This window comes from Thecamonas trahens (genome assembly GCF_000142905.1).
Source record: "Thecamonas trahens ATCC 50062 unplaced genomic scaffold supercont1.47, whole genome shotgun sequence".
Lineage (NCBI taxonomy): Eukaryota > Apusomonadida > Apusomonadidae > Thecamonas > Thecamonas trahens.
Window position 1 is genome coordinate 286982 of NW_013657633.1, and position 20716 is coordinate 307697.

Genomic DNA, 20716 nt, shown 5'->3' on the forward strand with positions numbered 1-20716 from the left:
CCCCCCCCCCCCCCCCCCCCCCCCCACACACACACAGCCATCTCTCACCCAGCAATGATGACGAAATCAACGACGACGACAACAACAATGGTGATGACAATGATGATGCCAACGACAACAATGACAACAACACGACAATGGCGACGATGATGATGGCGGTCGTGATGCTGCTGCTGGCCGCTAACACTCTCCATGTCGACTCGTCGCCGCTGCTGGCGTTGTTGTCAATCGGAAATCGGAATTAATCGATGATGATGGGGGGGGGGTTGCGGTCGTTGTTGGACACGATGGACGATGGCTGATGCCGCGGTTGCTCCGCGTCATGAACCGACTGCGACGGCTGTACTGCAGCAACTCCGCCGAGTCGTCCGCAAACTCCTCACTGTCAAGCTCTTTCAAAAGGGCACACACTTTCTACAGCTTGGCGTCCATGTTGACATCAACGAGCGGCCCGAGGGTGGGGATGGGCAAGAGTCGAGCGCGCTCGACCTCGCCTGGGCCGCCTTTGCTGGCAATCTTGACGACATCACCGAGCTGGTGACCGAGGCGAGCGTCGACATTAACGGCCGCGACGCCCGTGGCCGCACTCCGCTCCACTGGGCCTGCGTCCAGTCCAAGCCCGAGGTCCTACAATGGATGCTCGAGGCTGGCGCTGAGTTTGAGGTCGCCGACACAGTCGATTTCACGCCGCTCATGCTGGCGTCCATGCACGGCAACGTCGACGCAGTCAAGCTCCTGCTAGCTGCCGGCACAGACCCGACGCGGACCGACCAGGAGGGCTTCTCCGCCCTCCACTGGGCCACTTCCCAGGCGCACTCGGACATCATCCCGCTGCTCATTGCTGCCGGCGCAGACGTCAACGAGCGTGACTCCAAGAACCGGACCTCGCTCATGATTGCTGCAGGCAGCGGCAAAGTCCGTACCATGATGCGGCTCCTCGAGGCTGACGCCGACCCCGCCATGGTCGACGCCGAGGGCCACACTGCGCTTCACTGGGCCGTGGGCAACAACCACTCGGCACTTGTTGAGAAGCTCGCCCGCAAGTTCCCCGACATTGTCAATGTGGCCAACGACCAAGGCAACACTCCGCTGCACTTTGCCGCCTATGAGGGTTACCTCGCCTGCGTCTCGGTCCTCGTCAAGGCCGGCGCCAACCCGGCGAAGGCAAACGTCGAGCAGTGCACTCCGCTTCACTGGGCCGCCGCCACAGGCCGTACCCGGATCTGCGAGATCCTCTGCTCCGCCAACGCATCCATCAACGCTGTCGACGTCGACGGGCGCACCGCTCTCCAAGAGGCTGCCCTCAATGAGCACTACCCGACCTGTAAGATCCTGCTTGACGGTGGCGCCGATCCCAACGTTGCCGACCCCCAGGGGCGTACAGTCCTCCACTTTATGGGCGCGTCCGGCGACGTCCGCACCATCAAGCTCTTTGTCGCCTCGGGCGCAGACGTCGACGCTCGCGACGCCGGCGGCGGCACCGCACTCCACTGCGCCGCCTTTGCCGGACAGCTCGATGCCATGAAGCGCCTCGTCGCGGCAAAGGCCGAGACCAACGTGGCCGACGCCGGCAAGCGCACCCCACTGCACTGGGCGGCGTATCGCGGCTCCGAGAAGGCCGTTGCGCTGCTTCTTCTCCGCGGCTCGGCAAAGGTCAACCCGCTTGACGACCAGTTCAAAACCCCGCTCGACTACTGCCTCTCCGAGGATTCTGAGGGCACGGCAGAGCTCGCCACCAAGATGCGCAACCAGGGCGCGCGGACAGGGTCCGAGATTGCCACTCTGGCTGCGGTCACCATTCAGGCGGCCTGGCGCGGCCACGCAACACGCACCCACCTTGCCGCCACCGCCGCCACCGCCGACTCGGCTTCGGTCTCAGCCTCGGCGTCGGCTGATCTTGACGCTTCTGACGCATCCATGGAGCTGCGCTCGTCGGCTGCCGCCGCCTTCCAGTCGGCTGCTGCGCTATCCATCTGCGACGCGTCCGGCCCGCTCTCCGACGTTGGCTCGGCTAGCCAAGCCACTTCCCAAGCCGCCTCGAGCGACGACGTCCTACCTGAGCCCGCCAGCGAGGGGGCTCCCACCGCAGAGCACTCCTTGAGTGACACCGACAGCGATGCTGCCGACGGCGATGCTGCCGACAGCGACACCGGCACCGAGTCGCTGCGTGAGCCCCAGACCGAGCCGGCGACTGACGACGAGCTCGTCGCCGCCTATGATGACTTTCTTGCCGCTGTTGTCAGCACCGATCCCAAGCAAAGCGTCGAAGAGCTTCTCGAGTTTGACGGCGTGGCTACGGTGGTCGAAGCGCTTCGGGCCCGTGGCAAATCTGCTGCAGCTGATGCGCTGCTGTCGACTTCCTCGATCTCCGAGCTTGAAGCCGCCATGCTCGCGGCTGTCGAACCGCTTGTTCAGCCTCAGCTCACCCCTGATGCCTTTGCTTCTGCTCCTTCCGCCCGTCGCCGCGAGCTTGCCCGCGTGCTTGCCAGCAAGCTGGCGAGCGCAGGCTATGCCGACGCGGCAGGAGCTCTCGCCGAGCAGATCGGAGAAGACGATACCGATGGCGAGTCACCCGAGCTCGAGGTTGCGTTTGAGGCCGGCCTCCTCGCACTTGACGGCGCTGTGCCCGCAGCGCAGGAGCTCGACGTCAGATTCTTTCGCGCTGCCGGGCGGCTCCGCAAGCCGACAGCCGAGGCTGCAGCCAGTGACGCAGCTGCCCTCGCGGAGAGTGGGCGCGGCATTGTGGCGCGACTCGCACTCGCAGGCGAGTGCGAGGGCGCGGCAGACCTACGCGCTACCCTCGACGTCATTGAGACGACGAAAGACGCGCTTACTGAGCTCGATGACTCCGCTTCTTCCGATGGCCTAGCCGCGCTCCTCGCTACCCTCCGTGGGCAAGTCAACGAGGCGGTGGACATTGTCGACGCCTTTGGAGGCGTCTACTACCGCAACAACCTGAGTGCCCCGGACGCCGCTGGACGAGTCTTCCCGCGCGTTGCGGCACGACTTGCGCTCGCCACACCGGACGAGCTGCATGATGCACCGCTCGATGCCCGACTCCGACGGGCTGTCCGGGTTGCTCAGGACGAGCTCGCTGGCGAGGCGGACGACCTGGTGGAGCAGCTCGACGACGCTCTTGCTGACGTGGACATGGCCTACGCTCACATCCTGAGCGGGGAGAGCCCGAGCGAGAGCGAGGGCGACCTCCACGACGCGCTGGGCCGCCTGGTAGCAGCAATGGAGGATGCCGAGGCGTGCATCGGCAAGCCGAGCGACACCGAGGCCGCACCCGAATCCACCAGCGAGCTCCTCTGCGCCCTGCTGGCAGACAGGACGACGTCACCCGAGGCCGTCCTCACACTGCGCGACGCGGTGCTTGGGCTGGCAAGCTCGCTTTCCCCACAATCTGACGCTGCGAGCGCACTGCGCGCTACTATGACCCGCCTGTTGGCGGCGGCCGATGCGGCGGCCGAGTCCGGCGTGCCGTTTGTCGAGAACGCAGCAGCACAACTTGTTGAACTTCATCGGCTGAGCCATGTGGCGGCCGCCGAGCGGGAGATGACGCTTGGTCTACCACCGCAAGAGGTGCGAGCCCGGTACTTTGGGCTATCGCCGAGCAACGGCGCAAGCACCGACGCGCTTGTAGGTGCGCTCATCGGCCAGCTGGACAACCTTGCCCGTGTCTCGGGCAACGACGCAGCGCGGGAGGTTGGAAGCGTGCTTGAAGGAGCAGTGCGAGAGCTTGCCCAAGCGGAGAAGAGTGGAAACGTCGAGGCGCGAGCTAAGGCCAAGACTCGACTCGACGCCAAGATGATGCAGGCGGCCATGGTGTGCGCCGACGACGTGCCGAGGGTGGAAGCCATGTCGACCGAGAAGCTACTGAGCTCGCTCACCAATGCCCGCGCGCTGATGGCCGGCCAGTGGAGCATCGACCAAGTCACTGAGGCCTCCGCGCAGGTCCGCAACACCGTTGCGATTGTCTCTGCGCTTGTTGAGTCACAAGCTCAGGGTCGTACCGAGTTTGAGCGGCTGGCGGAGCTAGAGTCCTCTACGTCACGGCTCGACGCGGCGGTGGACGCGCTGAGTCACTCGGCGCCTGAAGACGTGCCACATGCAGTCAACATGACTGCGCTCGCGCTCGATGCTGTCCAGGACCAAGTCCAGGCCGCGTTTATGGCACTCTCGGGAGGTCCGCTGCCACCGGATCGGGCTCTCTCGGTCTTTCTCCGTGGGTCCGGCGACGGCGGCGCCCCAGCTGACGCACTGCATGCTGCGCTCTCGCTCGCCGATGCTATGTCGTCATCACGGGCCGACGCACGGACAGGGAGCCAGCGGATCCGACGTGCGCTGGCCATGGTTGCTGCCGGACACCACGAGGGCCACAGCGAGCTGGCGGTTGCGGTTCGCGAGGGCGCACTCACCATGCGCGCTGGCGCGATGGACGCGCCAGTGGTCTCGGGCGTGGCGTCGCGGCTGACGGCGACGCTGACCAGCTCGAGCAGCTCGATCCAGGACCGGGCACGTGCGTCGAGCACGCTTGTGGCTGCGCTTGCCTCGCTGGAGCACCACCTGGAGGCGTCTGCAACGAGCGGATTCTCGACGGGAGATGCGAGCGCGGCACACTGCGCTGTCCGCGAGGCCGGCGTTCTTCTGGCGTCGACCGCTGTCCGCAACCCGGTCTCGGACTCGGTAGTTGCGCAGGTCGACGCGGCGGTGGCAAGCGCACTGACAGCGCTCGGTGACCTCCCACACGGCATGCCGCTCGGCGAGGCGTACGCCACCATAGAGTACGGGACCGGACGGCTGTTTGTGGCGGGTGGGCAGATGTCGCATGTGCCAGCGTCAGGCGAGGTTGTGGGCAGCATCGAGTCGGCGGTGCGGTCAGTGATGCAGGCACTGTCGACGTCGGACGCTGGCGCTGCGAGCGCCGTCCGGCGTGAGCTAGCGGTTGCGCTGCGCATGTTTTCGGCAGCGGCCAGCCCAGGCAGCGGCAAGTCTGAGGCCGAAATGGTGTTGGAGACACTGGAGCAGCTGGAGCACTCTGTGGTCAAGGCCGTGACCGGTCTGCACATGCAGCGGTGGCCTGGTGACACCAGCATGAGTGCGGAGGAGCTGATGGCGCTCCTCTCACGAGCGCTGTGTGTCATGCACGCACAGAGCCAGCTCGGGCCCAAGGGTTCAGGCAAGCACGCCTGGACGGATCCGGATGTTGTGGTTGGGATGCGACTGGGAGTGCGGCTGCTGGCGCGATCGATGGAGGAGTCAGGCCTCCGGCCAGACAGCGTTCTCAAGGCGATGCGAAAGATCAACGCTGCGCTTGGAGCGCTGGTCGCCGGTGGCGGCTCGCTCTCGGGTCGCGAGTCGCGAGTGTGGCGCGAGTTCCGCCACTTGCGTGCGGCGCTGTTGCGGGCGCTGTTTGAGGCACGCCCAGGGCGGCGAGTCGGTGAGCCCGAAGGCTCGTCGGCCGAGCTCTCGGCCCTGCCTGCGATGTGGGAGCAGGTGCGTGCGGGCGCGGCGACGGTGCCGTCGCTGGTGAGCGTGTCGTTGGATGGGCTGGCGACCAAAGTGGTGCTCCTGCTGGAGGGCTTTCTCTCTGCACGCGATGCGGACTCGCTCCTTGTATCACCGCTCGACGACGCGCTGGCGCAGTTCCAAACCGAGTACGGCATGGTGGTGCTGCGGGCGGTGCCGGACGTGCAGCCGCGGCCGCGGGTGGATGCTGCGCTTGGCCATCTTTCGCAGCTGGTGCACATGGCGCTGGACAAGCTGGTGGCTGCACCGCTTCCGCTCCACGCTGTGGAGGAGGTGTGGCACACGGGGTCCGGCAACCGCGGGAGCGCGGCGTCACTACAGGAGGCCGAGGCTATCATGGAGACGCTGGGACCGTTCTCGGCCGGGTCGTCGGCTGCGGAGCTGAACGAGGCATACGCTGCACTGCGCGAGGCGCCGAGCTCAGAGGACGCCATTAACGTGTTTGACGCCGCGGTGGCCGACCGAATGGCGGCAGTGCGGCTGCTCTCAGTCTCGCAGCTCGAGGCCGGGTACGCAGCCGGGCGCGAGGCGCTCGAGGCAGCTGATGGGCCGCTGGAGTATGTGATGGGCGAGAAGCTGAAGCGCGCGGTGCAGGGCATGGCCATGCGGCTGGCCGACGCCGCACCGCGGCAAGGCGATGACTTTGCCGACGCGCTATGCGGGCTGGAGGCTGCCGAAGCTGCACTGGAGGGCTCGCTGCAGACCGGTGGAGCACGAACCGAGGTAGACGCGGCACTGCGGGCACTGGATGGCGCGTTTGTACAGGCTGTGGCGGTTTTCTCGCCGTTTGGCCACGTTTCGTCGTCGTCGTCGTCGCTCTGGCACATGCAAGACCGGATGGAGGCGATGAGTGCGCTGGCTGTGTCCGGCGAGCTGGGAGCGAACCCGAAGCACGCGGGCGTGGCGGCCGACGAGGCCGAGGAGCTCTCAGTTCAGCTTGGCAAGCTCCTGCCCGAGACCGATGTCGGACGAGCACTGGCGGCCGAGCTGCAGGCGCAGTCGGAGCTTGTGGCGTCTGCGCTCCGGTTGGGCTCACTGGCGCCGTCGGAAATGCGGAGCGCGGTGGGCGGGCTTGACGCTTCGGTCCACCGCGCGGTGAGCTTGCTGCGGTCAGACGGTGCGTCTGCGACGTCAGCAGAAGCACTGGCCTTTGAGGTCTCTGCAGCGTGCTCGCAAGTCCAGGGCGCCCTTGCTGCGGCAGGCGATGCAGAGACGACGTCGAGCGATACAGCGGGCTTGCTCGAGGCGGTTGAGAGCGGGCTGGAGGAGGTGGCTCGGGTGGTGGATGCGCTCGAGTCTGAAGGCGCAGGTGGGAGCGGGGAGCTCTCTGCGCAAGTTGTGCGAGTCCGCGCTGCTGCGCGCGATGCCGACGGCGGCGAGCTGGTGGCGCGTGTCGAGGCGGCCGGGTGGCGCGAGGTTCGCGGTGCGGTGGAGGCCGCGGTCGGCGAGATCGGGCGGCGGCTAGACGCGGCGCGCGTGGAGGAGATCGGAAGTCAGCTGGAGAGCATTGTTGCCGAGGCTGTGTCGCGGACCGAGCGCGTGGTCGAGGCCGAGTGGCGCGGGATGGATGTGGTGGAGGCGCAGGTGCGCAGCTTGAGCGAGTCGTGCCAGGCGCTGACAGCGTTTGCCGAGACGCACGCGCCGCGTGAGGCCGCCGAGGACACGGCGGCGGCGGTGGCGGCACTCCGTCAGGCTGTGAGCGAGGTGAGCGCGAGCGTGGCGGCGGGCGCGGCGCAACCTGGACAGCCATCGCGACCTGGAGTCAAGGGCATGCAGCGGCCGGAGCAAGCCAAGGTCTTTCTCGCGCTGTCCGAGGTCCGCGAAGCGACGCGCAGCGTGCGGAATGAGATGGTGGCTTCCGACAGAAGCGAGTCGACGCTTCTGGATGCGCTGCTCCGCTGCACGCGGCTGGAGCAGGATGCGCTCGACGCGGTGGCTTGCGAGAGTGAGGAGGCCGGTGTGGCTGTGGGCGCCTACGCTACGGCGCTCGAGTGCGTGGCCAACTCGGGCGCGGTGTCGTCTGCGGCGAGCGCGGCGCTCCTGGAGACTGCATCGACGCTGCGGAGCGGGGTTGCGGGCGATGGCGATGCAGCCGAGGCGCAGTCACGGGTAGCTGCGGCACTGGAGCATGCTGGCGCGGTGGTTGCGCGGACCGTGGGCGCTGCGGTTGTGGCGCGGCAAATGGCCGGCGCTGTAGCGCGGGTCAAGGCGGCCAAGCACCAGGTGGCAGCCGAGATGAACGCCGGCGGGCAGCGGCGGCCGCTGAGCCTGGAGCGACTTCTCCGGGCTGCGGATCGGACTAACGAGGCGCTGACTGCGGTGAGCGTGGCGGCAGCGACCGAAGTGGCCGCAAGCAGTGCCGCGCTGGACGCCAGCGAGCGAGTGAGCATGATCGATGACGGGGCGTTGCGCAAGGCGCGGACGCGACTGGCGGCGGCGACTGCGGCTGCGCAGTTAGCGGCCGGCTCGCACGCGCTGCCAAGCTCGAAGAAGGTCCAGGCTGTGGCGTCGCAGCTCGGACAGGCACAACGCGCAGTGCTCGCGCTGTTGGATAGTCAGCTCAAGTCTGCAAGCGAGGACGTGGCGCTTTCGTCAATCGAGGCACAGGCGGAGATGTGCGAGCAGGGCGCGTTGTCTGGACTCTCTGCCAGCAACCTGCATCAAGCGACGGCATGTGCGAGCGGGCTCTCCGGATGCGTGGCGGAGCTTGTGGCGCGGCTGCAGGCGCTCGAGGTGCCGATGGCTCCCGCGACGGCGGACAAGATTGCTGGAAAAAAGGTGGAGCTGGTGCAGTCTGCCCACGAGCTTGCGGACGCGACGCGGTCGCTGGAAAGCATTGCCCGCGAGACACCGAGTGAGAGCTCTGGACAGGAGCACAAGCACAAGGTGGTGGTGGCGAGCAAGCGGCTGTCGAACGCAGTGACGCACGCGATGACACTTTCCCACGAGGCGCTTGTGGGGCTGCGTGCGCGCGAGTCTGCGCGTGCGCAGGCGCGGGCAGCGGCGCGCAAGCGGGCGCGTGCGGCGCGTCAGGCGTTCTTTGCGGCACGGCTGGCGCACTACGCAGCGCTCTCGCCATCACCGGTGGCAAGCCGCGACGGCGAAAGCGGCAAGACGAAGCGGCAGAGCCGGGTTGGGGCATCGCCGCGGACGCGGCGGCTTCGCTACGTGCGGGCCAAGGCGTCGCCTGGTGCGGAAAGGCTTTCGCCGCGTGCGCCTGCGCTGTCGCGGGCGCGGATGGTGGCCAAGGCGCGTGCGCTGCGTGCGCGCGAGAAGCGATGGGTCGGCGTGGGCAGCTCGAGCTCGCCGCGTGCCGGTGCGCGCGTTTACGAGGAGGTGCGGTCTGAGCGGCTGCCTCGTACGGTGTATCGCGACGGCATGGGCGTGACAGGTTACGGGCTGACCGAGGAGGAGCGGTTGGAGACTGTGGACGACGCAGAGATGCGGGCGCGTGTGCGGGCTGGGCGCGAGGCCGAGCGGGCTGCGCGGCGCGAGCTGACGCGGAGCATGCGGAGCAAGCTGAGCGACGGGCGGCGGCGGGCGCGGGAGGCGCACGAGTCCGAGGCGCGGGCCAATCGCGAGGCGATCAAGCGCGAGGAGGAGCGGCTGCGGGCAAAGGCCAAGGCGGCGCGGGAGGAGGAGCTTGAGCGGAAGCGCAAGAAGATCTGGCAGCGGCGAATGGCTGCGCGGAAGAAGGAGCTCGGGTCGTAGAGCAAGGGGACGATTAACACGTGTGTTTAGATGCTCTGATTGTGACGTTGACGAGGACGACTCGTACGTGATGCTGCGGATGGCTGCGCGGGTCATTGGTTCCAGATAGACGAAGGCGCGGCGGTCGAGTGAGAGTGAGAGGCGTGGCGTGGCGGGCCTGCTGCGCGGAGGGTGTCGATGAACGAGGTGTTCATCGAGGAAGAGAGCTTGTCGAGCTCTGGGGCGGGCGGGCGGCGGTGGCGGTGGACGGGTCGCTGCTGAGGCGCGGCGGGGCCAGCCGGCGGGGTGGGATCTGGGATGGAGGGGACGCGGGAGGCTGAAGAGACACAGCGCGGCAGGGTGACGACGGGCGGGTTGTCCTGGGCGGGCTCGTTCTCGGCCTCCAGGATTGCGGCAAAGACCACTCGGAGAGCAGGGAGGACGCCAACGTTGAGGTTTGAGGGCGGCGAGTACTCCGTGATGAGGCGGATGCATGACGCGCGGCGGGCCTTGTCGCCGGTGACCTGGAGGATGAAGGCGGCGGCGGAGAGCGGGAAGAGGAAGGCGTAGGGCGCCATCTGGAAGGCCGACGGGTCTGTGAGGAGGAGGAGCTCGAGGGCGGCCGAGGCGACCGTGTGCGAGAGCTTGAGCTCGCCCGAGATGTAGGTGCACATGATGACGCACACGGCTGCGACGGCGACCTTGAGGGCCGTAAAGGCACCATAGGCGGTCTGCTCGGGTGGGAGGGTACGTGCGTCTTCGACAGCAAGGCGCTGGATGCGGACCATGCGGAGGGCTGCGGCAGTGAGACGCGAGCGGGTGGCTTCATCGCGGGCAGTCTGCTCGGGCGAGGGGTCGGACGGCCGAGCGACGGCGGAGCGGGAGCATGTTGCGAGCATGGTCATGAGGCAGCGCTGCAGCGAGTCGATGCCCTGGTCGCGGGTCCACGAGTCGAGGACGGTGATGGACGGGTCGACGAGGTACTGGCAGATGAGCATGAGGATGGCGTCGAGACGCGGGAGCTGTGGCGGGCGGGCGATGCTTGCTTCTGCGGCGGCGAGGACGGCGTTGCGGACGGGGGCGACGAGTTTTGAGACGACGGCGGCATTGAGCGGAATGTAGGACGGTAGCGGGCCTGTGTGGTTGTGCGGTAGGCATGCGGTGCGGATGTCGTCGTCGGTAAAGTCGTCGGCCGGATCGAGCGGGAGCGGAAAGTCGCGTGTTGCGGCGATGAGCGGGAGCTCGTAGTGGGCGTAGACGCGGTAGAAGATGGAGCGAGTCGATGGCGTCCACACTTCCTCTCCTGAGGGCGGCGGCTGGGAGAAGGCCTGCGGGGCGACCTGGTCCGGGGCGGCCAGGAGGAGACACGAGGCACGAGCGCGGTTGCGGAGCTTGGTGAGGAGGGTGTCTGCGGCGCGGAGGTGGTATGAAGCGCGGACGTTGGTCCGGCCAACAAAGAAGATGTAGAGGAGCATGTGGAAGCCGGCGACTTCCTGGGTCTCGACGTCGTAGAGCTGGCCAATGAGAGGGCGGGTCTGCTCGATGAGGCGGTCTGCGAGGTTGGGTGCGAGCGAGGAGACGCCGATGGCAACGATGCCAAGTAGCTGACCGCGGAGAACGGGCGAGAGCGAGTGGAAGTCTATGGTGCCAGAGAGGAGGCCGTTGATGGCGGCGTCGAACGGGTCACGCGACGGGATGTGGGAGATGAACATGTTGATAAAGTTGAAGAAAATGTCAATTCCGGTGCGCATCAGCGACGCGTCGAGCTGCGAAAAGTCGAGGATTGGGTTGGTGTGGAGGCCGTAGCGAGGGGGCGAGCGCGCGGATCGAGGCCGCGAGCGCGCTTGACGGGCGGGCCATAGGTAGCGAGCGTTGTCGCGCCGGCCCTCTCGGGCACACCGGTACTGTTGGGGTTGGCGGTTGCGGCAGGGCCACAAGTGCTGCCGCTGTTGCCGTCATCGTCGCTGCGGGCGCGCTTGGCGCCCGGAACGATGGGCGACATGGGCGAAGTCGGGTCGTCGGGAGTGGAGGAGGCCGAGGTCGAAGTATGCGGCGAGAGCGAGAGGACAGGGCCTGGCTGAGGTGAGGGACCGGGGCAGACCGGAAGCGTGGAGGGGAGGAGGATGTCGGGCAGGGCATCGTGCTGTGCCGAGCCTGCCGAGGAGGGCGGCGAGTTGAGGGCATCACCGAAGTTCATGTTGAGGAGTGACTTGATGGTTGAATCGGGCGAGGGCGGGACGTAGTCGAGCATGGCCGACGGGGTAACGTCGAGGGGGCACAGCGTCGACGGCAAGGCGCGTGAGGCGAGGAGCGAGTTCGAGGAGGCCGATGCCGGCGTCGACGAGGGCATGGCGTCGGCAGATGTCGCCGACGACAACAGGTGCGGCTGCGAGCGAGAGGACATGAGCGTGGACGATGCCGGGAAGATTAAGGCATTCATGGTGAGGTCGTCGAGCGAGTTTTGGGCATTGAGCAAGGCAGCAGGTGCCGAGTGCGGGACGGCAGCAAAGTTGGTGGGCGCCGAGGACGGCGGGTAGAAGTACTGCATGGAGACGCCGAGGTCGGGAATGGACGGCATGGGCACGTCGCGGTAGGAGACGCTCGCGCGGTGGCCGCTAGAGGTGGCGGGATGGTAGGCGGAGCGGGCAGCCGAGGAAGCCGATGGCGTTGGGCCCGAGGTGGAGGACTCCGAGGTAGCCGAGGAAACCGAAGGCGCCGACGTTGGGTGGGCATGGTGGTGATGGCGGGCGATGTATGGCGGAGAGGGGTCTGTGGGTGATGTCGTCGCCGACGACGACGAGTAGGCGACGGCCGAGTAGGGTACGGCCGAGTAAGCGGCGGCCGAGGGCGAGGACAAGTTGTGGGGGTGATGATGGACACGATGATGACCACGAGTGGCGATGGAAGAGGAGAGCATCTCTGTTGCAGCCAAGGAGGAGGAGGAGTGATGATTGAGGTGGTTGATGCTGGGCGAGTTTCTGATGCTTGGCACCGAGTTGATGGTGTTGTTCATGTTCCTGTTCTTGTTCTTGTTGGAGCTGGTTTTGCCAGTGGTGGTGGAGCTGGAGTGACGCTGCTTCTTGGCAGCTTGATTAGCCTTGCGACCAAAGGGCAAGTTATACGTGCAAGTCCGCTTGGTGCGAAGACAGCGCGAGCACGGGAGGGTAAAGTCGCACTTGCGCTTGTTCGACTTGCAAACATCACAAGCACGCCGCGGTCCTGGCGGGTACTCGAGCTTCTTGTTCTCCATCTTACCAAGCTATAAGCTGTAGCCTTCGGTAAGCCAACGAGCTATCCCCTTTGTACGCCTGTCCAACGTGCGCAAGGAGAAGGATGGATGGGATGGCGGCGAAATAGCTTTTTTTTCTTCTCACTCGATGCCCCCGCGCGTTTTTCGCTAGTAACAGGACCTGGATGACAGCAAGGCAATGAACGTAGTTGTTGCTCAGACCGGAGAGGGTGGCGTGTGTGGAGGAGGAGGAGGAGGAGGGGGGGGGAAGTATGTGGGGTTGAGAGGGGAGAGTGATTGAGTGATGAGGGTATGGGTGTGGAGAGGAGGTGTAGGGTTGGTGGGGTGGAAGGTGGGTGAGGAGGGTGGACGGTGGTGGGGGAGAGTGGGGTGGCTATGCTGCGTGTGTCCGGTGCTCGACTTGTGCGCTGCGTGGGGTTGGCTGCTTTGGGTGCGCGTGAATCGGTGCTATAGAACAAAAAATATGGCAAAGGCGCAAAAAGTATGCCGTTGAAAATCAGGTGATGAGATGGGTATTGATGGTGGCGGAGCGGAGGAGTGAAGTGATCTGCACGTGAGGTGCGGGGGTTGGGGGGGTGGGGGGTGGTAATATTTTTTTTGTTCAGCTGGCGGTTTCGGCCAGAAGCGCATCGATAGAGGCGATGAGGTCGGCGTTGGTCGAGGCCGAGGCGGTGGCGAGCGAGTCGACGGACGAGGGCAGCTTTGCAGAGAGCTGGGCAGCGACGACGCGGGTCATGCACAGGGCGCCGTCGATGGCGGCGACAGCGCGATGGGCGGTGATGCCTGCGGACGCAATCTGTGCGCGGCGGGCAGGCGAGGCGTGAGCCCACGAGGCGTAGTTGGCGGTGGTGGCGACGGCAGACGGGGCGGTGAGAGCGGCAGCGACACGCTCGTGGACACGTGTGCCGTCGGGGGTGATGATGGTGGCGGTGGTGAGGGCAGCGTCTATCTCGACGAGGGTGCGGTCGCGGTTGGCGTGGTGGAGCTGTGGTCGTCGGCTAGGAATCGGGAGGACGAGCCACTTGTCACGGGACGACCGGCAGAGCCATGGATCCCCACGATATCAAGAATAAGCACAAGCGGTCTGCTGTTTTCCAGCGACTCAAGAAGGAGAAGAAGAAGGCACAGCGCGAGGGACGGCGGAAGAGAAAGGCCGAAGCGGATGCACTTGGCGATGCTGTACGTAATATGAAAGTGGTCTCGTGTGCGCATTATGAATGACGATGATGAGAATGAGAATGAGGATGATGACGACATTGGTCGTCGTCGTTGCTCCCGTCTTCTGGCCGAGAGCTCATCCATCTTTGGCTCTTCCCCCATCATTGCTAAGCGAAAGGGGGGGGTGGCGGGGGGATGGCGGTAGGGATTGGTGGATGGAGAAGGGACTGTGGAAGAGGGAGTAGTGTAGGGGTATACTCATGGGCATGGGTTTGGTGTGGGCATGGGAATGTGGCTGGTGCTGTTGTGGTGTGGGTGGGGACGGTGAGGGCGGGTAGGCGCCGCCAAAGAAGATGCCGCGGACGCTGGAGAGCATGAGGCCAAAGGATGAGACGACGGTGAAGGAGGACGATGAAGAGGTGATGGACGATGTGAACTTTGATGCGTTTGCAGCACACTTTCGTGGAGAAAAAGAGGCTCGGCTGCTGTTTACCACCTCGCCTAACCCGTCCAGGAGCATTCTGCCGATGGTGAGAAACATCATGGAGGTCTTCCCGCGGACTCGGTTTGTCTCCCGCCGCAACTATCGGATCAAGGAGATGGTGCAGCACGCATCGAACCGCGGGTACACCAACCTCATCATTATGCAGGAGCACGCCAAGAAGCTTTCCGGGATTTACGTCATTCACCTGCCCGAGGGCCCGACGGCGTACTTTAAGCTCACCTCGTTTACGCACACCAAGCACATCCCGGGCCACGGCAAGCTCACCAAGCACAAGCCCGAGATGATTCTCAACAACTTTACCACCCGGCTCGGCATGACCGTCGGCCGCTTGCTCGGATCGCTTCTGCCCACGGCGCCCGAGTTCCACGGCCGCCGGGTGGTGACCTTCCACAACCAGCGCGACTTTATCTTCTTCCGCCACCATCGGTACATCTTTGAGTCTGGCAAGAAGGTCCGCATGCAGGAGCTCGGCCCGCGCTTCACACTCAAGCTCCGGTGGCTGCAGGATGGCACGTTTGACACCAAGCACGGCGAGTACGAGTGGGTGTGGAAGAAGGATCTGCACAACTCGCGCAAGACGTTTGTCCTCTGAGAAGAGCGTAAAAACCATGGCGTGGCAAGAGCGGCTGTGTTTACACGATCAGATGCAGCTTAGCTGGACGGTGCAGCAGCGAGCGCGTCTGGAGTGAGAAGCTCGCGGAAGACGGCAAAGATGTCGCCGTTGACGTAGTCGTTGTCGACAATGTTGATGAGGTAGTAGTTGTCGTGGACCGACTGGATGAGAGCGGCCGAGGGCGAGCCATCGGCGTAGAGGCGCTTCCAGCGCGAGAGCCAGAGCTTAAAGGCCTCATCCTTCCACTGGTAGAAGGCGTCGACGTCGACGACGGTCGGCTGGATGATCTCCTTGGCCGGGAAGACGCCCCATGTGACGGCGACGGCGCCCTGGGTCTTGACGTTGGTGTGCAGGTCGTCCGAGGCGGCGTTGAGGGCATGGTACTGGAGCGTCGGGTACTTGGGCATGAGGGCCTCGAGGGCGGCGAGGACGGTGGGCGAGACAAATGCCTCAATGTAGGCCTTCTGGTAGACATATCCGCCCGAGCCGCCCCAGCCGTGGACGGGGTCGTCGGACGAGAGGCCGTTAACAGCCGGCTGCGAGTTGATGGTAAAGACGCCGGCGCGGTTGAGGGCAATGAGGTCGTCAGCAATGACGGTGGTCTCGTCGGCGAGCGCGTCCGAGATCCACGGCAGGGCACGGATGCGGCCCTCGCAAAAGGCGACAAAGACGGCAGCGAGGTCGGCGATGGTCTTGGGCGCCTCGCCCCACATGGCGCGGTGCTCGTCGACCTTGAAGGCAGGCTCGAGGTGGAAGAGGTGGTAGTCGGAGATCTCGCCAAAGGCAGGCGACGAGGAGTCGCCCCACCGCCCGTTGGGAAAGTCGTCCCACTCGGACGTCCGCAGCAGGTACGATTCGGGCCGGTTCGACCAGAAGATGGGCCGCACGTCCTCGACGGCGCGCTTCGGCACAGTGTTGATGCACTTCCACGGCAGCTCGCGCGGCGGCGGGCAGACAAGCTCGAGGGCCTCGACAATCTGCGAGGTGGCGACCTCACGGTTGAGGGTGTAAAAGTGGACGCCCGACACGCCGCCGGCCCACAGCTCCTGGATCATTTCGACTGCCTTGGTCACGCCAAAGTCACGGACAGCGCGGTCGTCGTTCTTCACCGCCTCGACGGCTTCGGTGATCTCGACCGGGATGGGCGTGGATGCCATCTTGGAGAGGTGCCGCAGCGAGGCGTACGACTGGATGGGCAAGAGGCCCGGAACGATGGGCACGTTGATGCCGCGGGCGACACAGTCGTCGCGGAACTTGAGAAAGATGGCGGCGTCAAAGAAGAGCTGCGTCACCACAAAGTCGGCACCAGCGTCGACCTTGGCCTTGAGGTTGTCCAGATCGGCCTCGTACGACTCGGCCTCGGGGTGGCCCGACGGGTAGCCGGCGACGGCAATGCCAAAGTAGTCGCCGTGCTCCTCGCGGATGAGCCGCACCAGGTCGGCTGCGTACCGCAGCTGTGTGTCTGCCGCCGTCCACTCCTCGCTCCCGTCAGCCGGGTCTCCGCGCAGCGCGAGAATGTTCTGGATCCCGGCCTTGCGCGCCTCCTTCAGCGCCTCCTTGACCGACTCAACCGACTGGTTGGTGCATGTCAGATGCATCATCGTCTCCACGCCTACGTACGACTGGGCGCCCTGGGCGATGACCTGCGTCCGCTGCGCAGTCTTGCCACCTGCGCCCCATGTGATGTCCAAGAACAGCGGGCCAAGCTGCGACATCCGCTGCAGCCTGTTTCTCCATCAGGGGGCGAGGGTCCGAGGGTCCATGGTGTGGCGGGCGCGCGAGCGTTTGTCGAGGGGGCGGGCGTCCGAGGGTCCATGGTGTAGCAAGCACCATCAAGGGGTCATCGAGGAGCGAGCGTCCATTTCGAAGGATTCGAACCGTTCACGAAGTCCACCACCAGCACAACCAGCACCGCCACGGCCACGGCCACCACGCCGAGTCGTGGCGTCGAGTTGACGGCCGCCCACAGGTCGCGTACCAACCACGAGAGGACGGGAGACGAAGCAAAGTGCAAGAGTAAGTATGGTTGCCGAGTTTGAGTATGGTGAGGAAGGCTCACATGAGGTATATGGGTTGTGCTTGGGGTCGGCGCGCCAAGAACTCGCCACGTCGACGAATGAGGATGGCGCAAGCCGAAGCCGCACAGCCGACCTCGCCTTCCCAGCGCTCTGCCAGCAATAGCACCACCATCTAGAGCACCAAACATCACTACCGGGTACCTCTTCAAAGGATGCATGCCATACTCGTGTTTGGCCTACAGAACACGGCTCAACTAGTTGGTAGGTGGCTAGAAAGGGGAAGGGGAAGGGGAAGGGGGAAGGGGGGGGGGAGGACGCGGGATGAACGTGGTTTGACACATCCAAAAACCGTTGTGGCAGAGAGGGGGGAGGAGGAGGAGGAGGAGGAGGAGGAGGAGGGGGGTACGTACCGTGCGAGTAGGTTGGCACAACCAGCATCAGTGCGGGGAGGGAAGAACTCAAGTGAGAAGTACTTCTCATTGGCCTCTTCCTTGGCACGGATCTTCTCGATGATCTTCATCCTCGCCCTCTGCGTCAAGTGTGTCGCGGTGGCGGTGGCGGTGGTGGTGGGGTGGTTGGGTGGCGGTCGTCGGGTGGCGGTGGTTGGGTGGCGGTGGTCGGGTGGCGGTGGTTGGGTGGCGGTGGTGGTGGGGTGGTTGGGTGGCGGTGGTCGGGTGGCGGTGGTTGGGTGGTGGCGGTGGCGGTGGTGGTGGTTGGGTGGCGGTGGTTGGGTGGCGGTGGTTGGGTGGCGGTGGTTGGGTGGCGGTGGTTGGGTGGTCGGGTGGCGGTGGTCGGTGGCTGTTGCCGACGGCAGCTGTGGGACACCCGACTCACACGTTCCCCCCTTCGTCACCGCACTCACCTGCACCACAGGATGGAAGGGTCGCCGCGAAAGGTTGGGTATACCAGTTCTGCTCGGTGGAAGCACGTGCAGGAGATTATTGAAGAGATTGAAGGCCCGCTCCGGGAGCTGCCCAAAGCCCTCCTCACGCCTGACGCCGCTGAGCGGCTGCCGAGAAGGGTGACCGACGGATTGTGGCGGCTGCGGCATGCGGCGTTGTCAGGAGGCCTCACAACGTCGGCCATCAGGCTCCGTGCTTGGCCTATTCTTCTCTCAACGTATGTCCACTCGAGCGAGGTGGCGGCGCAGACGGCGGCTGCTGCACGGAGAGGAGTCGGCGCGGGCATCGGGATCGGGGCAGAGCTCCGCGACGAGCAGCAGGTGGCCAAGGACGTGGCGCGGTGCTTGTGGGAGGCAAACGGGCGGGTGCTCGGAGATCACGAGCGCGAGTCGAAGCGGGCGGCGTTGACGGACGTCCTGTTGACTGCCATCGCTGCGCTTGGCGAGGACAAGGTGTACTACTACCAGGGCCTGCACGATGTGGGCGCCGGGCTTGTTGTCGGCCTGCCAGAGACGCGCAAGAGTACCATGACGGGCATGACGCCGGCGTGCGCCGCCATGGTCGCCCTGCTCTCGGCGCGGCTCGCGCCGTACTGCACACAGGGTCTCGAGGTTACGCTCGCCGCCATGGACAAGGTGATGGAGCTCGTGGGCGCTGCTGCTCCGGCCCTACACGCCTACCTCACCAACGCCGGTGTACCGGCAGTCTTCTGCATGCCGTGGCTGCTCTCGCTCTTTGCACACAACATCGACGACTCGGAGGTAGTCTTCCGCCTCTGGGACGCGTGCTTTGCCACTCACCCGGCGTTTGTCCTCTACCTGGCGGCCACGCTCGTCATCGACGCTGAGGACGAGCTGATGGCGCTCGGTGACGACATGGCCTCGCTCCATCACAGGCTCTCACACCTGCTCGCCGACGGCCGGCTGTCGCAGGCAAGCGTCGACGGCGTCATCCTCCGTGCACTCCAGCTGGCCCACGCTTTCCCGCCGCGCGAGCTCCTCGCCGACACCGATACCTTTCCGCATGCTTTTACAGCGTGGCCCGAGCGTTGGGCCGGCTCGCCGCCAGCCCACCTCACCGAGCTCGGCGCGCTGCAGGCGGAAATGCCGCCGCCGCTGCGAGCGATGCGCCCGGCGAGTGGGACCCGTGCCGCCATGGTCGTTGTCGGCCTCACCACGATTGCTGCGATCGTCGCTTCGTGGTTCCTGCAGTCAGAGTAGTGATGTGCGCGGCCGGTCGCTCGTTGTGTGTTTGTTCTGTGGCGAGCTAAATGAGCGAGCGCGCGACCGAGACCGGCGGGCGGCCCGGGTTGAGCGAAGACGCGGTGTCGAGGGCGCCCGATGCAAACGCTTCCAAGTAGGCATCGTGGAGCGAGCCGGCAATGGGGACGTCGGCTGTGCCGAGCGCCGCCAGCGACGTCGCCTCGCCGGGAACCGAGCCGATGACCTCAGGCTCGCCGCCGGGCGCATGGTGCCAGCGCGAGGCGTTGACACCGGGGATGGAGATCGGGACCGAAGTGCCGAGCAGCGAGTCGGCTGCGGCCGGAGACAACGAGGTGGCGCGGACGCCGGCATCGAAGCGGGCGTTGCGTCCAAGCGCTCCGCCATTGTTGTTGTCGTCGTCGTCATCGTCATCGTCGTCAGAGTACAGGGTGGCGTCGGCATCGGGCTGGCGGCCAATGTACAGCTCACCGCCCGATGTGGAGCCGGCCGACGCGCCATGGCCGCCGAGGATGTCGTCGTCCTCTTCGAAAGCAAAGACGGTGCCTCCGTAAAAGTCATCGTCGTTGTCAAAGACGTCGACCTCAGCGTTGTCGCCCGCTGCAGGAACGCGGCGGGAGGGCGATGCAACCGGTGGGCGAGCGCTTTCGACGCGCTCGTGTGCCGGCGACGGGCGATGCTTCTTCTGGGGCGACCTGAGCTTTGGAGAGTCGGCGGCACGCGGCTGGTCGTGTGCCGGCGACGCGGCCGGGCCACTCCTGCCCAGCGACGACGCCGAGCCGAAGCGCGGTGATGCCGAGGTGTATGACGTGTCCCGCTGCGGCGACGAGGCAGCCGGGACGATGGCGGTGATCATGCTACCACCCGACGACGACGAGACGGACGACGGGAGATGGGCATCGGCAATGTGGGGCGAGGTGGCGAGGGCAGCGGCGCCCGAGGTGTGGACGCGGTCGGTGTTGACCAGCTCGTTGTCGACAGAGTACAGGCCACACATCCGGTTCCACAGAACAGCGCGGTCGGTGTGTGCGCGCGAGACAAAGGTGTCAAAGGCGGCCTCCTGCTGGGCCTTGTACTTGGCGATGCGGTCGCGCATGGCAGCCTCCTCGGCATCGACCCGCGCGTTGGTCCGCTCGACAAGGCGGCGGAGGATCTCTGCCTCGCCGACAGACCGCGCCTGCTCAACAGTAGCCGGGCTCGACGCAGTATCAGCAGCCAGGCTCGCGCGCATGGGTAGGACAACCTCAAAGACCGGCGAGTAGTCGGCCGAGTCCTTGGCAGCCTCGATGTCCTCGGGAGCAACAGCGACGTTAAAGACGACTGTAGCGTCACCGGTTCCAGGTGCTGTTGCGTACATGTCCAAACCGCAGTTGTAACAGCGGAGGACACTCCAGCCTGTGGATGAGATGCGGACTTGGACGAGCTGCGGCCAGAGAATGGCATCACCAGCCACGCCAAACTCGGCCACGCCGTACTTCTTCATGTTGGTCTCATCCTCGATCCACGCCACACGATTTTGAATGTCTTCATCAGCTTGATGAACGGGTGTCGGTTCGTTCTTGGCGTGCAGCGTGACGTTCTGCGGCCATGATGCGAGGATGAGTGTGGGCCGGAAGGGGGGGGGGGGGTGGGGTATGAGAGCAAATTGCGTCACGGTGGGTGCATGCGCATCCAATTAAAGGCCACACCTGTGAATATAGCAAGGGATGCAGGATGGGACGGGATGGGATGGGGATGGGCTGGGATGGGAGGAGGGAGGAGAGGGGACTGAAAAGGGTGTTCGAGACGGAGCCTGGCAATGGCTACGAGGAGACGAGACCCATGTGGT

At 65.4% G+C, this 20716-nt stretch overlaps 6 protein-coding genes across 6 annotated transcripts in view; 3 read left to right on the forward strand and 3 right to left on the reverse strand.

Annotated features, from left to right (window-relative positions):
* The window catches only part of AMSG_09310 (uncharacterized protein), a 9870-nt gene extending 382 nt beyond the window's left edge, over positions 1-9488 (forward strand). Inside the window, exon 2 of the mRNA XM_013899238.1 lies at positions 352-9488. Within this exon, the coding sequence (XP_013754692.1) occupies positions 352-9243 (8892 nt within the window). The 3' untranslated portion in view covers positions 9244-9488. The remainder of the gene's footprint in view (positions 1-351) is intronic.
* AMSG_09311 (uncharacterized protein) lies at positions 9133-12857 on the reverse strand. Its single transcript, XM_013899239.1, has one exon. The coding sequence runs from the start codon at positions 10971-10973 to the stop codon at positions 9336-9338; it is 1638 nt and encodes a 545-aa protein (XP_013754693.1). The 5' UTR covers positions 10974-12857; the 3' UTR covers positions 9133-9335.
* A 644-nt stretch (positions 12858-13501) lies between these two features.
* AMSG_09312 (uncharacterized protein) lies at positions 13502-14790 on the forward strand. Its single transcript, XM_013899240.1, has 2 exons — positions 13502-13651; positions 13969-14790. The coding sequence occupies exons 1-2, from the start codon at positions 13520-13522 to the stop codon at positions 14725-14727; spliced, it is 891 nt and encodes a 296-aa protein (XP_013754694.1). The 5' UTR covers positions 13502-13519; the 3' UTR covers positions 14728-14790.
* AMSG_09313 (methylenetetrahydrofolate reductase) lies at positions 14750-17297 on the reverse strand. The gene is made up of 2 exons (XM_013899241.1): positions 17177-17297; positions 14750-16473 (listed from the first exon to the last, which is right to left on the reverse strand). Exons 1-2 carry the CDS (start codon positions 17284-17286, stop codon positions 14787-14789), a joined length of 1797 nt encoding a protein of 598 aa, XP_013754695.1. The 5' UTR covers positions 17287-17297; the 3' UTR covers positions 14750-14786.
* Positions 17298-17640: 343 nt separating this feature from the next.
* AMSG_09314 (TBC1 domain family member 20) lies at positions 17641-18888 on the forward strand (the record flags this gene model as incomplete). Its single annotated transcript, XM_013899242.1, has 1 exon — positions 17641-18888. The coding sequence occupies one exon, from the start codon at positions 17641-17643 to the stop codon at positions 18886-18888; it is 1248 nt and encodes a 415-aa protein (XP_013754696.1).
* Positions 18889-18934: 46 nt separating this feature from the next.
* On the reverse strand, positions 18935-20468 carry AMSG_09315 (uncharacterized protein; the record flags this gene model as incomplete). The annotated part of the gene is made up of 1 exon (XM_013899243.1): positions 18935-20468. A coding segment is annotated over one exon (1534 nt), but the record flags the coding sequence as incomplete, so codon positions are not given.
* Between the last annotated feature and the right edge of the window lie 248 nt (positions 20469-20716).

Excerpts from the sequence above, each read along its gene's own strand:
- AMSG_09313 (XM_013899241.1), bottom strand. The coding sequence starts at position 17,286 with ATGAAGATCATCGAGAAGATCCGTGCCAAGGAAGAGGCCAATGAGAAG. Across the intron at positions 16,474-17,176 it reads TGTGCCAACCTACTCGCACG|GCTGCAGCGGATGTCGCAGC; the intron begins GTACGTACCCCC and ends ATGGAGAAACAG.
- AMSG_09312 (XM_013899240.1), top strand. The coding sequence starts at position 13,520 with ATGGATCCCCACGATATCAAGAATAAGCACAAGCGGTCTGCTGTTTTC. Across the intron at positions 13,652-13,968 it reads CGGATGCACTTGGCGATGCT|GCGCCGCCAAAGAAGATGCC; the intron begins GTACGTAATATG and ends GAGGGCGGGTAG.
- AMSG_09311 (XM_013899239.1), bottom strand. The coding sequence starts at position 10,973 with ATGCGCACCGGAATTGACATTTTCTTCAACTTTATCAACATGTTCATC.